Source organism: Bombina bombina, chromosome 3 (assembly GCF_027579735.1).
Source record: "Bombina bombina isolate aBomBom1 chromosome 3, aBomBom1.pri, whole genome shotgun sequence".
Classification (NCBI taxonomy): Eukaryota; Metazoa; Chordata; class Amphibia; order Anura; family Bombinatoridae; genus Bombina; species Bombina bombina.
The window spans coordinates 1,220,291,278-1,220,308,837 of record NC_069501.1 but is presented as its reverse complement, the minus strand read 5'-3'; the positions used below and the strand labels follow the sequence as shown (position 1 = coordinate 1,220,308,837).

General features: G+C 37.6%; 1 protein-coding gene across 1 annotated transcript in view; it reads left to right on the top strand.

Moving 5' to 3' along the window:
- The window catches only part of MYO7A (myosin VIIA), a 290,371-nt gene that overhangs the window by 174 nt on the left and 272,637 nt on the right, over positions 1 to 17,560 (top strand). Inside the window, exons 2-3 of the mRNA XM_053705599.1 lie at positions 69 to 199; positions 9,895 to 10,047. Of these exons, the coding sequence (XP_053561574.1) occupies positions 69 to 199; positions 9,895 to 10,047 (284 nt within the window). The remainder of the gene's footprint in view (positions 1 to 68; positions 200 to 9,894; positions 10,048 to 17,560) is intronic.

Below are 17,560 nucleotides of genomic sequence, written 5' to 3'. Positions count from 1 at the left end.
TGATTTGTTGTTTTGTTTTTTGTTTCTTGTGTGTTTAACGACTGTGATTTCGTGCAGTAAAATATAAGCTTTGTTGCTTTTTCAGGGTGATTATGTTTGGCTGGACCTCAAGACAGGTCGGGAGTTTGAAGTTCCTGTCGGAGCAGTGGTCAAGTTATGTGATTCAGGCCAGATCCAGGTGCTGGATGATGAAGGCAATGTAAGTCTCATTATTTCCATATTTGTAATCTGTTTAATCATGTTTTTATATTACATTTGCTTTTAGATAATTATGAAAGCCATTTTTGAGATACTATCCTTGAAAAAAAAATATGAAACATCATTATAATGAAAACATTTGGGCAAAGGGACATTAAAATAATTTGTAAAATATATTATCTTTTTTGTTAATGGATGTTATTGATATACAAATAATACAATGTGTATGCCTGTGGTGCATGTCACTATCAACTAACAGCTGTGGGAGCTGTCCTTATGACCCACTTATCTATCTTTTGTTGGGTATGAGTGATGCATTTTCTGTAAGTTATACATTTCCCCAAATTTTTCTTTCATAATTCAGACCAGGCATAATTAGAACTCACTGGGCCCAAGTCAATGTCTGTGGCAGGGCCCTCTTCATCATGAACAGCACCCCTTCCAAAGCATAGCTAATGAGCTATAGATATACTGTAAATATATATATATATATATTATCAGATGTTTGTAGAGACAGACTCCGTAGCGCTATAAACATAGGTGGTATACAAGGTAGCATTAATAGGGATCAAATGGGTAGAGGGTCCTGCCGAGAGTTGCACTGTTGTGGTCAGCTCTTATGAAGGTGATCAGCAAACAGTTGGGCTCTTAGGCTTACATTCTAAGGGGGTTAGTGGTGGATAGCAATGGAGGAGAGGAACTGGTATTAAGAAAGGTTACTGTAGGTTGTATGCATCCTTGAACAGTAGAGTCTTTAGGGAGCGCTTGAAGCTTTCAAAACTAGGGGAGAGTCTTGTGGAGCGAGGCAGAGAGTTCCACAAGATGGGAGCCAGTCTGGAGAAGTCCTGTAAACAGGAATGTGAGGAGGTAACAAGAGAGGAGGAGAGTAGGAGTCGTGAGCAGAATGAAGGAAGAGTATCTGGAGACAAGGTCTGAAATATAGACGGGAGCAGTGCAGTTGAGGGCTTTGCATGTCAGAGTCAGAATTTTGTGTTTAATTCTGGAGGCAAGAGGAAGTCAGTGAAGGGATTGGCAGAGAGGTGCAGCAATATATATATAAATATATATCAGGGTGCACTGTCCACCTGCCTCCTGATATATAGAGCCTACAACATTATTACATTCTAGAGAGTCACTGCACACTATGATACTCAGAATTACCATGGCATTTAAATATGTATTCCCATTTTAGGACTAGATTACAAGTGGCGGGGGATTTTTTTTTTTCGTTAGCGAAAACGCCACTAGCGTTAAGCTTTTTGGGCTTTTCGGGATGTGCTGGTATTACAAGTTGCAAAAAAACGTATTTTGCTCTAGCGGTAACCAAAATCGTGCTTAAAGTCCCCCATAGAAGTCAATGGAGCAAAAAAGTTGGAAAGAACCTAACACCTACTCTCTCGCGAAAACACCATAATAATAGCGTTAACCCAACATGAAATCATGAATATTTCATATTACAATGTTCTTTAACATGTTTTTTGTAATATGCGCATACCCGTTCGCATACTGTAATATGCGCAAACATGATCGCATACTTTAATATACGCGTACCCGGCATGAAAATATGAAAAATATGTATACATATATATTAATGTATTTATATGTGTATATATGTCTGTAAATCCATATACACACATATAAATTCATTAATACATATATACATATATAGATATATATATATATATATATATATATATATATATATACATTCATACATATACATGTTTAGACATGTATCTGTATGTATCTCTAAGTTAAAGGGACAGTCAAGTCCAAAATAAATTTTCATGGTTCAAATAGGGCATGCCATTTTAAACAACTTTCAAATTTACCTTTATTACCAATTTTGCTTTGTTCTCTTGGTATTCTTAGTTGAAACTTAAACCTAGATAGGCTCATGTGCTAGTTTCTTAGACCTTGAAGGCTGCCTCTTATGTGAATGCATTTTGACAGTTTTTCACCACTAGAGAGTGTTAGTTCATGTATGTCATATAGATAACATTGAGCTCACGCACGTGAAGTTACCTAGGTGTAAGCACTAATTTTCTAAAATGCAAGTCGGTTAAAAGAACTGAAATAAGGGGGCAGTTTGCAGAGGCTTAGATAGAAGGTTATCACAGAGGTAAAAAACAGAATTTATGCTTACCTGATAAATTACTTTCTCCAACGGTGTGTCCGGTCCACGGCGTCATCCTTACTTGTGGGATATTCTCTTCCCCAACAGGAAATGGCAAAGAGCCCAGCAAAGCTGGTCACATGATCCCTCCTAGGCTCCGCCTACCCCAGTCATTCGACCGACGTACAGGAGGAAATATGCATAGGAGAAACCATATGATACCGTGGTGACTGTAGTTAGAGAAAATAATTCATCAGACCTGATTAAAAAAACCAGGGCGGGCCGTGGACCGGACACACCGTTGGAGAAAGTAATTTATCAGGTAAGCATAAATTCTGTTTTCTCCAACATAGGTGTGTCCGGTCCACGGCGTCATCCTTACTTGTGGGAACCAATACCAAAGCTTTAGGACACGGATGAAGGGAGGGAGCAAATCAGGTCACCTAAATGGAAGGCACCACAGCTTGCAAAACCTTTCTCCCAAAAATAGCCTCCGAAGAAGCAAAAGTATCAAATTTGTAAAATTTGGCAAAAGTGTGCAGTGAAGACCAAGTCGCTGCCTTACATATCTGGTCAACAGAAGCCTCGTTCTTGAAGGCCCATGTGGAAGCCACAGCTCTAGTGGAGTGAGCTGTGATTCTTTCAGGAGGCTGCCGTCCGGCAGTCTCATAAGCCAATCGGATAATGCTTTTAAGCCAAAAAGAAAGAGAGGTAGAAGTTGCTTTTTGACCTCTCCTTTTACCAGAATAAACAACAAACAAAGAAGATGTTTGTCTGAAATCTTTAGTAGCCTCTAAATAGAATTTTAGAGCATGGACTACGTCCAAATTGTGTAACAAACGTTCCTTCTTTGAAACTGGATTCGGACACAAAGAAGGTACAACTATCTCCTGGTTAATATTTTTGTTGGAAACCACTTTCGGAAGAAAACCAGGCTTAGTACGCAAAACCACCTTATCTGCATGGAACACCAGATAGGGCGGAGAACACTGCAGAGCAGATAACTCTGAAACTCTTCTAGCAGAAGAAATTGCAACCAAAAACAAAACTTTCCAAGATAATAACTTAATATCTACGGAATGTAAGGGTTCAAACGGAACCCCTTGAAGAACTGAAAGAACTAGATTTAGACTCCAGGGAGGAGTCAAAGGTCTGTAAACAGGCTTGATTCTAACCAGAGCCTGAACAAACGCTTGAACGTCTGGCACAGCTGCCAGTCTTTTGTGAAGTAGAACAGATAAATCAGAGATCTGTCCCTTCAGAGAACTTGCAGATAATCCTTTCTCCAAACCTTCTTGTAGAAAGGATAGAATCTTAGGAATTTTTATCTTTTTCCATGGGAATCCTTTAGATTCACACCAACAGATATATTTTTTCCATATTTTATGATAAATCTTTCTAGTTACAGGCTTTCTAGCCTGAATCAGAGTATCTATTACAGAATCTGAAAACCCACGCTTTGATAAAATCAAGCGTTCAATCTCCAAGCAGTCAGTTGGAGGGAAACCAGATTCGGATGTTCGAATGGACCTTGAACAAGAAGGTCCTGTCTCAAAGGTAGCTTCCATGGTGGAGCCGATGACATATTCACCAGGTATGCATACCAAGTCCTGCGTGGCCACGCAGGAGCTATCAAGATCACCGAAGCCCTCTCCTGATTGATCCTGGGAATGAGAGGAAACGGTGGGAATACATAAGCTAGGTTGAAGGTCCAAGGTGCTACTAGTGCATCTACGAGAGTCACCTTGGGATCCCTGGATCTGGACCCGTAACAAGGAACCTTGAAGTTCTGACGAGAGGCCATCAGATCCATGTCTGGAATGCCCCATAACTGAGTTATTTGGGCAAAGATTTCCGGATGGAGTTCCCACTCCCCCGGATGGAATGTCTGACGACTCAGAAAATCCGCTTCCCAATTTTCCACTCCTGGGATGTGGATTGCAGACAAGTGGCAGGAGTGATCCTCCGCCCATTGAATTATCTTGGTCACTTCCTCCATCGCCAGGGAACTCCTTGTTCCCCCCTGATGGTTGATATATGCAACAGTCGTCATGTTGTCTGATTGAAACCTTATGAATCTGGCCCTTGCTAGATGAGGCCAAGCTTTGAGAGCATTGAATATCGCTCTCAGTTCCAGAATGTTTATCGGGAGAAGAGATTCTTCCCGAGACCATAGACCCTGAGCTTTCAGGGGTTCCCAGACCGCACCCCAGCCCACCAGACTGGCGTCGGTCGTGACAATGACCCACTCTGGTCTGCGGAAGCTCATTCCCTGTGACAGGTTGTCCAGGATCAGCCACCAACGGAGTGAATCTCTGGTCTTTAGATCTACTTGAATCGTCGGAGACAAGTCTGTATAATCCCCATTCCACTGTTTGAGCATGCACAGTTGTAATGGTCTTAGATGAATTCGTGCAAAAGGAACTATGTCCATTGCTGCAACCATCAATCCTATTACTTCCATGCACTGCGCTATGGAAGGACGAAGAACAGAATGAAGTACTTGACAAGAGCTTAGAAGTTTTGATTTTCTGACCTCTGTCAGAAAAATCCTCATTTCTAAGGAATCTATTATTGTTCCCAAGAAGGGAACTCTTGTTGACGGGGACAGAGAACTTTTTTCTTTGTTCACTTTCCATCCGTGAGATCTGAGAAAGGCTAGGACGATGTCCGTATGAGCCTTTGCTTTTGACAGAGATGACGCTTGAATCAGGATGTCGTCCAAGTAAGGTACTACTGCAATGCCCCTTGGTCTTAGAACTGCTAGAAGGGACCCTAGTACCTTTGTGAAAATTCTCGGAGCAGTGGCTAATCCGAATGGAAGTGCCACAAACTGGTAATGCTTGTCCAGAAAAGCGAACCTTAGGAACTGATGATGTTCCTTGTGGATAGGAATATGTAGGTACGCATCCTTTAAATCCACCGTGGTCATAAATTGACCTTCCTGGATGGTAGGAAGGATCGTTCGAATGGTTTCCATTTTGAACGATGGAACCCTGAGAAATTTGTTTAGGATCTTGAGATCTAAAATTGGTCTGAATGTTCCCTCTTTTTTGGGAACTATGAACAGGTTGGAGTAAAACCCCATCCCTTGTTCTCCTATTGGAACTGGATGAATTACTCCCATCTTTAACAGGTCTTCTACACAATGTAAGAATGCCTGTCTTTTTATTTGGTTTGAAGATAATTGAGACCTGTGGAACCTTCCCCTTGGGTGTAGTTCCTTGAATTCCAGGAGATAACCTTGAGAAACTATTACTAGTGCCCAAGGATCCTGAACATCTCTTGCCCAAGCCTGAGCAAAGAGAGAAAGTCTGCCCCCCACCAGATCCGGTCCCGGATCGGGGGCCATCCCTTCATGCTGTTTTGGTAGCAGTGGCAGGCTTCTTGGCCTGCTTACCCTTGTTCCAGCCTTGCATCGGTCTCCAGGCTGGTTTGGGTTGAGAAGTATTACCCTCTTGCTTAGAGGATGTAGAATTAGAGGCTGGTCCGTTTCTGCGAAAGGGACGAAAATTAGGCTTATTTTGAGCCTTAAAAGACCTATCCTGAGGAAGGGCGTGGCCCTTTCCCCCGGTGATGTCTGAAATAATCTCTTTCAAATCAGGACCAAACAGTGTTTTACCCTTGAAAGGGATGTTAAGCAATTTTGTCTTGGAAGACACATCCGCTGACCAAGACTTTAGCCAAAGCGCTCTGCGCGCCACGATAGCAAACCCTGAATTTTTCGCCGCTAATCTAGCTAATTGCAAAGCGGCATCTAAAATAAAAGAGTTAGCCAATTTAAGTGCTTGAACTCTGTCCATAACCTCCTCATACGAAGATTCTTTATTGAGCGACTTTTCTAGTTCTTCGAACCAGAAACACGCTGCCGTAGTGACAGGAACAATGCATGAAATTGGTTGTAGAAGGTAACCTTGCTGAACAAACATCTTTTTAAGCAAACCCTCTAATTTTTTATCCATAGGATCTTTGAAAGCACAACTATCTTCTATAGGAATAGTAGTGCGTTTGTTTAGAGTAGAGACCGCCCCCTCGACCTTGGGGACTGTCTGCCATAAGTCCTTTCTGGGGTCGACTATAGGAAATAATTTCTTAAATATAGGGGGAGGAACAAAAGGTATGCCGGGCCTTTCCCACTCCTTATTTACTATGTCCGCCACCCGCTTGGGTATAGGAAAAGCATCGGGGGCACCGGAACCTCTAGGAACTTGTCCATCTTACATAATTTCTCTGGAATGACCAAATTGTCACAATCATCCAGAGTAGATAATACCTCCTTAAGCAGTGCGCGGAGATGTTCTAATTTAAATTTAAACGTTACAACATCAGGTTCAGCTTGTTGAGAAATTTTTCCTGAATCTGAAATTTCTCCCTCAGACAAAACCTCCCTCCTGGCCCCTTCAGATTGGTGTGAGGGTATGTCAGAACAGTTATCATCAGCGTCCTCTTGCTCTTCAGTGTTTAAAACAGAGCAATCGCGCTTTCTCTGATAAGTAGGCATTTTGGATAAAATGTTTGCAATAGAATTATCCATAACAGCCGTTAATTGTTGCATGGTAATAAGTATTGGCGCACTAGATGTACTAGGGGCCTCTTGTGTGGGCAAAACTGGTGTAGACACAGAAGGGGATGATGCAGTATCATGCTTACTCCCCTCATTTGAGGAATCATCTTGGGCAATATCATTATCTGTGGCATCATTGTCCCTACTTTGTTTGGACACTATGTCACAATCATCACATATATTTAAATGGGGAGAAACCTTGGCTTTCATACATATAGAACATCGCTTATCTGATGGTTCAGACATGTTAAACAGGCTTAAACTAGTCAACAAAGCACAAAAAACGTTTTAAAATAAAACCGTTACTGTCACTTTAAATTTTAAACTGAACACACTTTATTACTGAATATGTGAAAAAGCATGAAGGAATTGTTCAAAATTCACCAAAATTTCACCACAGTGTCTTAAAGCCTTAAAAGTATTGCACACCAAATTTGAAAGCTTTAACCCTTAAAATAACGGAACCGGAGCCGTTTTTACATTTAACCCCTATACAGTCCCAGGTATCTGCTTTGCTGAGACCCAACCAAGCCCAGAGGGGAATACGATACCAAATGACGCCTTCTATAAGCTTTTTCAGTGGTTCTTAGCTCCTCACACATGCATCTGCATGCCTTGCTTTCCAAAAACAACTGCGCATTAGTGGCGCGAAAATGAGGCTCTGCCTATGACTAGAAAAGGCCCCCATCTGAAAAAGGTGTCCAATACAGTGCCTGCCGTTTTTTTACAACAATCCCCAAGATTATAATAACTATTAAGAGTTATAATCTGCCAAATATGCTTAGCAAAGTAATCGTTTTAGCCCAGAAAAATGTCTACCAGTTTTTTAAGCCCTTATAAAGCCCTTTATTCTTTTACTTAATCTAAGAAAATGGCTTACCGGTCCCCATAGGGGAAATGACAGCCTTCCAGCATTACATAGTCTTGTTAGAAATGTGGCCAGTCATACCTCAAGCAGAAAAGTCTGCCAACTGTTTCCCCCAACTGAAGTTACTTCATCTCAACAGTCCTGTGTGGAAACAGCAATCGATTTTAGTAACGTTTGCTAAAATCATCTTCCTCTTACAAACAGAAATCTTCATCTCTTTTCTGTTTCAGAGTAAATAGTACATACCAGCACTATTTTAAAATAACAAACACTTGATTGAAGGATAAAAACTACATTTAAACACCAAAAAACTCTTAACCATCTCCGTGGAGATGTTGCCGGTGCAACGGCAAAGAGAATGACTGGGGTAGGCGGAGCCTAGGAGGGATCATGTGACCAGCTTTGCTGGGCTCTTTGCCATTTCCTGTTGGGGAAGAGAATATCCCACAAGTAAGGATGACGCCGTGGACCGGACACACCTATGTTGGAGAAAGTATATTTTTATAACCGTATTGGTTATACTAAACTGGGGAATGGGTAATAAAGGGATTATCTATCTTTTTAAACAACAAAAATTCTGGTGTTGACTGTCCCTCAAATCTTTGAGCCTTTATAGCTTTATTATGCAATTTTTTTTAATACTTTGTATTAGACAGTGTTAGTATGAGTGTAACTGTACTTTGTAATGTATTTTTTGTGCAATTTTTTAATTTTTAAAGTTAACCACAGCTCTGAGCTTGAGGAAAGGATTCTCACGCAAATCAAGATTGTGCTAGCGTTACCGTGATTGCGCTCAACTTGTAGTAGCAGCAGAATTAAAATAGCTTGTAAAAAGGCGATTATGCTAGCGCTAAACCGTTTGCGCCTCACTTGTAATCTAGCCCTTAATATATACTGGGGTATTATACAATTACAAAGTATATTGATAGATTCATTACACATTTATTATTAAACTTAATTTACACATACACAAACAAATTTACACACACACATTATATACACATACACACATATATACATACACATGTAAGAAAAAATTTGAGATCAGTATCCCTTTAAGTCAATATTGACTATGACTGCTACCGCTTTTGAATGCAGGATTTTGACCATTAATATCAGTTGACTGACATGGAATGTCCAAACACTTCAAACACGCTCCTTGCTAAATTATCATTCAGATGATCATTCATTTGGTTAGAAGTTTCATGGTTTAAAAGTGTTAGCTCAGTATTATTTTTTAGAATTTCTTAAAGTAAAGAAAAAAAATTGTGTTTCTTAATATGCGAATAGAGCACACTCCTAAATATAAAAGGGACACAAACCCCTTTTTTTTTTTCTTTTATGATTCAGATAGAGCTTACAATTAACTAACTTTCTAATTTAATCCTTCTTAAAAAAAAAAATCTTCATTCTCTTGCTACATTTAGCCACCAATTGGCAAGCGCTACCCAGGTGCTGAACCAAAAATGGGCTGGATCCTATGCTTACATTCCTGCTTTTCCAAATAAAGATAGCAGGAGAACGAAGACAAATTCATAATAGGAGTACATTAGAAAGTTTCTTAAAATTGTCTGCTCTGTCCGAATTATGAAAGAAAAAAAATTGGGTTTTATGTCCCTTTGACTGCGAAAATAGTTAAATAGTTGCTCAAAACAAGCAAATTGGCTTTTTATTGGTTCAGTGTTGTAGAAATAAAAATAAAGCCCAGAGACCCAGAAGAAATTGTTGGAAAAGTATTTTCTGATATAATGGAACAACAGTTGCCTAATTGTCCCCACTGTTGTTGCCATTCTAGTTGACAAATTTGTATTACGTGAATTAATGCTGAGTTTTCAAATGAATTGGAATGGTTTTGAAATCTCACACAAAAAAAGCCATTTAATACATTTTGCATGGGAATACGGATGGATTGGACTAGTACATAATCAGTTTATGATCCAATCCTGACCATTTTTCTAAAAATATTCAATATAAAATTGATATCACTTGTTTCTTTTGGTGTAGAGGGTGTAGTAGGGAGTTATGTGCATGATAGTTCCTGCTATATAGCATACTTGCACTATCATAAAATTCTGTATAATATAATTTGCTAGGGGCTGAATCAATATTATTTAATGCCACTGTAATCCTAATTGTTCTATTTTACAGGAACACTGGATATCCCCACAGAATGCCACTAATATCAAACCCATGCATCCAACCTCAATTCACGGAGTGGAAGACATGATCCGTTTAGGAGATCTCAATGAAGCAGGAATTCTTCGTAATCTTCTCATACGATACCGTGAACACCTCATATATGTGAGTCTTATATTATCATATAGTCATGATAAAATACAGAGATGTGCAAACATTAATCTTGTAACTGTTTAAGAGGCTAGGAATAAATCTACACAGTAAATACTGGGTGAAATTTGACAAACAAATAAAAATTAAAGAGGATAATTGTGATACTTCCTTTGTAGCAGTCAACCGAAAAAACTACATTATACTGCAAACTCCAGAAATTGAAAATTAAAATTTACATGTTCTTAAAAACTATTGCTCCTGTCTTTCATGTTTGAACACCCCCTTTAGGAAAAAAAAAAACACATTATATTTACCATATCTAAAAAAAATCACACATTCCTTCAGTTATAATTTAAAAATGATTAAGAGATAATTATATAATTAACTTAAAATATTACAAGATTGAAAAGTTAGATAACCAGAGATGTAATCATCAAATTAAACAGGAATGGATAATTATTTTACAATAACCTATCTATCCAGATGAACAGTCTATAAATTTTGATGCTAAAGTGCCCGGTTTTTAAAAATTCGATTAAAAACAAGGGAACTTTAATTCATCAAAATTTACATTTAACTCCTGTTGTGAAAAAAAACTTTACCTTTTAATTTTGACAGTCGCTCTAGCTTCCGCCGGTCGTCGCAAGCCATTTCTGACGTCAGAAATGATGGATCGGTCATCCTTCAATTACGGCTTCCCCACCGGGGGAATCAGTTTCTGATTCAACGCTGTGATTGGAGGAAGTCGGGTTCCTCATTTTAGACCCAGGAAGAGGCTTTGCGACGGGCGGAGGAAGCTGGAGCGGCTATCAAGATTAAAAGGTAAGTATTTTCACAACACAAGTGAAATGTAAATTTTGATGAATTAAAGTGCCCCTGTTTTTAATCGAATTTTTAAAAACCGGGCACTTTAGAATCAAAATGCACATTCACTTTAATACTCAATTATAAAAAGAGAGAGAGCCGCACTCAGCTGAGACAGAACAAAAGCTAAAATAACTTCCATGCCTGTTCATTTTCAGTGTGACTCAGGGTGCATACTCTTTTAGCACACTATGCCTTTTCACAGAAAAAAAAATATCCTGTAGCATATCAGACTGACCCTGCCCAATGACAGTCCAGCACCAAAATACTAGGCAATTATTTTCTGAATAAGAGCAACAACAACCCCAGACGATCGTTTCGGCCTTCTGTGGGCCTCGTTAGTGAGGTGCAATGGCACCTCTCTAAGGGCATGTGTGCAAGGAGTACACGTCTGGTTTCCCCTTTTACTCTTAGGGAGACCCCAGAACACTTTGCATAAATATATAAAGAGAGAGAGACGCACTCAGCTGAGACAGAACAAATGATAGAATAACTTCCATGCCTGTTCATTTTCATTGCCACTCAGGGTGCATACTCTTTTAGCACACTATGCCCCTTAACAGAGAAAAAATATCCTGTAGCATATCAGTCTGACCCTGCCCAATGACAGTCCAGCGCCGAAATACCAGGCAATTCTTCTCTATGGGTTATGACAGGAACAAAATACAAGTTTATTAGCATATATAACTCAGGTCAGGCAATGTTAGCAAATTATATATATATATATTATATATAATTTTATATATATATATATATATATATATATATATATATATATATATATATATAAAAGTTCCTGAACCAAACACTCAGGTTTCACAATCTATATGTGCAGCTGCCGGGGTGCACGTTTATATTTCACATATATAACAATCACTAAAAACGACACTCTCCGGTCTTTATTCCAGAATCTATTCTTTCATTTGTGACATTTTGGGGGTTCCCTCTTTCTCAAACAAAAAAATGCATATGTATTTTTTTGCTTGAGAAAGAGGAAAACCCCCGAAACGTCACACATTAAACAATAGATACTGGAAAAAAGACCGGAGAGTGCTGTTTTTGATGATTGATATATATATATATATATATATATATATATATATATATATATATATATATTCAGGTCCGAAAGTGTCCTCACCTTCTTTCTGATCCTCTGGGAAAACACAACGTATATTGAGTTCTGCCCTTCCATGCATCTCTGTTCCTGAGTTCTGTCGAAATATAATACCTGTCAAAATGTGCTATCAAGTTGTTCTGCACAGGCGCTGAATATATTTTGCCTCATACATTACCATGCCCATTGATTCATACAACCTTTGAGGCAAATAGAACTATTGCATCAACACTGGCAGTAAGCCAATCAGTGACTGATCCCATAATACCTCATTCCCACAGTCAAGCAATAACCTGATAGACAATAGGGCGGTACAGGAGGAGGAACAAGACAAGCCTACAAATACAAAATAAATAAAAGGTTAAAGTGGCCAACAAAACCCCTCTTGTTTACACATATTCAAATAAGAACTGAAAAGGTTCAAAGGCTCTACAAAAATAGATTAAACAAAGATGAATTTACTAACGCCCTATATTAGATAAGGCAGCACTGATCGATAGACAGCATAAATTATCAGCACAGTGGACCCTCTACTTTGTGCTAAACTCCCATCTGCCAGGAACAATTGTAAAAATTAGGAGAGTATTAGAGTTTTAAAGTGGATAAAAGTGAACTATATTCTTGTACAAATTTTTTAAATATATAGAGTTAAATAAAGATGCCTATGTACATGCACAGCTGACGCGTTTCGGCTGTATGCCGTACTCCAAGCTTGATACATTATTAGTACAGCAAACAGCCGAAACGCGTCAGCAGAGCATATGCAATGTCATAGGCATATTTTTATGGACCGCTGTATATTTTTAAAGTTGTTCAAGTATAACGTTAACATTTATACACTTTAAAACTCTGGTGCCCCTCTGCTTTTGTTAGTCATAAAACAGACCATAGCATTTAGTCCATCAAATGTCTGGATTTTCCCCCTTTTTTTTTTAAATCTGATGGAAATGAGCATGTGTTGTAATAATGAAATATGCCACTTTCAAATAGCAAGAATGATATTACTATTATGATGATGATTATTATTATCATTTATTTGTAGAGCTCCAACAGATTCTGCAGTGCTAGTGATACTACATAGTTTATAGAGCTGTGAATGAAGCTCAGTAGCATTTCAAAATCTTGTGTTTCCTACAGTTGTATGAGATCCTCAACTAATTGTCCACAATGTATTAAACAGCACAATCTGAAAATGTTATCAGATAGAAGAAAATAAATGTAATAAACTTTATATAAACATGCACACTAAAAAATATTTATATATACATGTGTATAAAAACCAGAGACATGTGATAGATACATATGGAAGATATGAAGCGATATATAGATCACCATATCATTAATTGTACACCTGAACCTTTTGCACCTGGTCACTTGCAATATTCAGTGTAACATTAAGTACATTAACATTTCATAAAGAGGATGATGTGGGATTCTGACAGCATTGTTCATGCAGCAGTTGCCCAGCAGTTAGATGAATCATTTATAGGAAACACAGGAGCTGAGTTACAATAGCAGCACTTGTCTGAGATTACATAGTACTATAGTGAGATATAATACTATGAGGGTGTTGCCTCTAAATGTCACTGGTTGTCTAGTCTAGTTATTTTATTTTTTTAAACTGAGTTAATATCATCCTGTCTTTTTAATTCAATATAATGCATATTTTTATACTTCCAGGAATACTATATCTTAGAACCAATTAGGAGTTAAAGTGAATGTAAACTTTCATCAATTAGTGCCTGGTTTTTAAAAATACTATTAAAAACAGAGGCACTTTCATTGATGAAAGTTTACACTGCACCATATTTTTACAAATACTTACCTTTTACTTCTTCAAAGCCGGATAGGCATCCCCCGCCTGCAGGTCTTCTGTAAATACATCATCAATGACAAAACCTGCTTCCTCCAATCACAGCTTGCCCCCCAGAGCATCTATCTCGTGAGGCCCTGATTGTAGGAATCCGGTTTCGTCATTGGTGACGTATTTACAGAGGAACTGCAGGCGGGGGATGCCTATCCGGCTTTGAAGAAGTAAAAGGTAAGTATTTGTAAAATACGGTGCAATGTAAGGGCCCCTGTTTTTAATAGTATTTTTAAAAACCAGGCACTAATAGTTGAAAGTTAACATTTACTTTAAAATCAAAGTATGTAAAAACAAAAATATTTTGTAGAATTAAAGATACATGAAACCCCCAAATCTGACATTATGATTTGAAAAACAAAGGGCTAGATTGCAAGTGGAGCGCTAAAGATAGTGTGGGTGCGATATTGAAATATCACACCCACGTTAACTTGCACACATATTACAAGTTATAAGTAAACTCAACTTGCAAGCAAAAACTAAATTTGCGATCGCCGTGTTAGCGCAACTGAAGACCTCGCATAAAGGGTAAGGGATAAAACATTTTTTTTTGCATTAAACACTTCATAAACACATTAAAATAAAGTGTTACACTCATATATGCAATATCTAATAAAAATTATTAATATAAATATAAAAAAAGTTATAAAGTTGAAAGGTATATGATATATCACAAGGTATTTGAATGGAAAGTGTTAAAATGGATATATACATACATTGCATGTGTATTCATGTATATATACATATTTATATATGTTTATATATGTATGTATTATTATTATACATATATACAGATATAAGCATAGTATTAAAATTGAATAAAAAATATTTTTCTTGTATTCAGGTATTTGAGTGGAGCCCTTTCAACTCAAATACCTGAAAACAAGAAAAATGTTTTTTCAATTTTAATATTTAATAATGTGTTTTACTGTGTATGTACTTTAAATATTTTACATTCCAAAGTTCTTCACATAGTGAAAAATGTTCTTTGTATTTTTAAATAGATATTCCTGTATACGTACAGTATATCTGTATATACCTATATATATATATATATATAAATACATATAAATTAAATATTATATATATATATATATATATATATATATATAGTAAATATATATAAATATATATTTAAAAATTAATAGAACATGTTCTTCTATGGGAAGAACATTGGAATGTAGTAAAATATTCATTACAAGCAATAAGTGTTAGGTTTTTTCCAGTTTGCGCTCTACATTGAAGTCTATGGGGCGCAGAAGTTAGCGCGGTCACAATATATTGGATATATAATCTACCTACTCCTAGTAGCTCAAATCTGTCTAGCCAGCCACCAGTTAGTGTTTTGAATATGAGTAAAAGTACACAAACCGTGGGGTATAGGGATAGTGTTTGTGCTAAAATAAACTTCCTAGCCATCCTTAGAAAGTCCTATCACCTCCAAGTTAGGATAATCACAAATTAAATACTAAAACAAAGTAAAGGAGGCGCGTCAAAGTTCAAAGTGTTTTGAATATGAGAGCATATAAAGAAATAATTTACTGTTTAAATCTGGTTTGATTTCCAAGACATGAAATATGTCCATTAGTGTTTCCCTTCAGAATGCAGGCTTTTTATGATACTCACATCTTTTTAATATTTGTCTAGTAAATATTATGCAAGTTTACTTTGAAAAGCCAATTGTTTTCAAAGACAAGTGTTTAAATTCTTTACCATGTAAAAATATTAAAATTCCCCATTAATAATCTTATTGTACAGTGATAACACTAACCAGAAAATGCTTTTTCCTTTTTTAAAGACTAACTGTGGAGGGCGGGTAAGTATGGTACAGTACAACCATGTTCTACTAACAATTCATTATCCATATTCACAATACAGGCTCAGTCATTCCATAATCATTATCCATCAAGACCACTGAACCAGTGCCTGCTTGCCGTTATGTTGTTATTTCATGCTTCACATAAACCATGTTGCTTGAATATGCCCATGATGTTTTGTCTTTGTAAAAAAGTTATTTGTATTTTATATGGTTTTATTTTATGTTTTTTATATTGATTTATGAACATTATACATTATGTTGTTCTTCTGAAGTCTTGCAAGACTTCTGATACTGAAAGCAATAATGGTGTGCGACATTATCATTAGGAAGAAAACGTATATAGTTGTATTGCTTTTTACCATTTCAATTTCGTTTTCTAAAAGGTATTGCAGCATAAAGACGAGAGAAATAAATAGTATCATTTTAAGATTTCAAATTATTTTCCCCTTAAATAGATATATTTTAAAACAAAAATAACATATTACAAATGTTTAATCCCTGACGAATATTTCCAATGGCAACATTATAAACACATATACACATTAACTGTTTATAATGTACGGCAGCTTTTTTTCATTCCTAAACTCATATAGTCCATTGACTATATAAATGCACACAAATGGAATTCAGCTATAATTTAGACACCTCCCTTAAAGACCAAATATACTGATTATTGTCTATTGGATCTGCAAAACATCTTCTAATACATTATTTATGCTTTCCAATGTGTTTACTGGCATTTAGACATAATACAAAGATCAATCAATAGGTACACACTACCCAGTCTCTTGTCCATGCTGAGTGAGATTAGGCTATGGTTGGGTGGTTCTGGGTTTCACTTTTTGAAATCATTACATTTATAGCGTAGGGAGAGCAGCAAAATGCAGATCTGGATTACCAACAATGGTGACAGTTCTAGAACATAAACGATGAGGGGGGGGGACAAGCATTTACCCTGCAGATTCTCATGCATGGGCCCAGGTGTTACAGTTGTTCTATGGGTAGAACAGCATGTGCTGTGGGTGGTCCAGGGTCTAAGGACAGCACAGAGAGGGGCAATTGTCACTACACCCTCAGCCCAATCTGCACCTTTGTACAAAATATAAGTTTTCCTTGAACTCATGGCATACGTGTCCTGTATAGCACTCACAGTTATTTGTATTGCTGCACTGAGGGGGAAACTGCTTTTGGAGATCTGTTGTTAAGGGACTGAGGATCTTTAAGGCCAGAACGTTTGATGATCTGATGGCTGACAGCATGACTGCAGGTCCTTGAGTCATGTGATCTGGATATAGGGCGAGAGAAGAAGACTGCAGGTCCTTGAGTCATGTGATCTGGATATAGGGCGAGAGAAGAAGACTGCAGGTCCTTGTGTCATGTGATCTGGATATAGGGCGAGAGAAGAAGACTGCAGGTCCTTGAGTCATGTGATCTGGATATAGGGCGAGAGAAGAAGACTGCAGGTCCTTGAGTCATGTGATCTGGATATAGGGCGAGAGAAGAAGACTGCAGGTCCTTGAGTCATGTGATCTGGATATAGGGCGAGAGAAGAAGACTGCAGGTCCTTGAGTCATGTGATCTGGATATAGGGCGAGAGAAGAAGACTGCAGGTCCTTGAGTCATGTGATCTGGATATAGGGCGAGAGAAGAAGTCTGCAGGGTCAGGAGTCTAATTTGATGTTTGTCCTTATTATTATTATTTATTAATAATCAAAGATAATTAGAAATGTGTTACAGTGTACTTTATTGCTACATGTAGGCCGTGTTCCCAGGGAAAAGTAGCTTTGCCTCAATACAATAATTGTGATCTAAAAGGGATATGAAATCAAACATCTTTTCTTGATTCAGATAGCGCATGGGA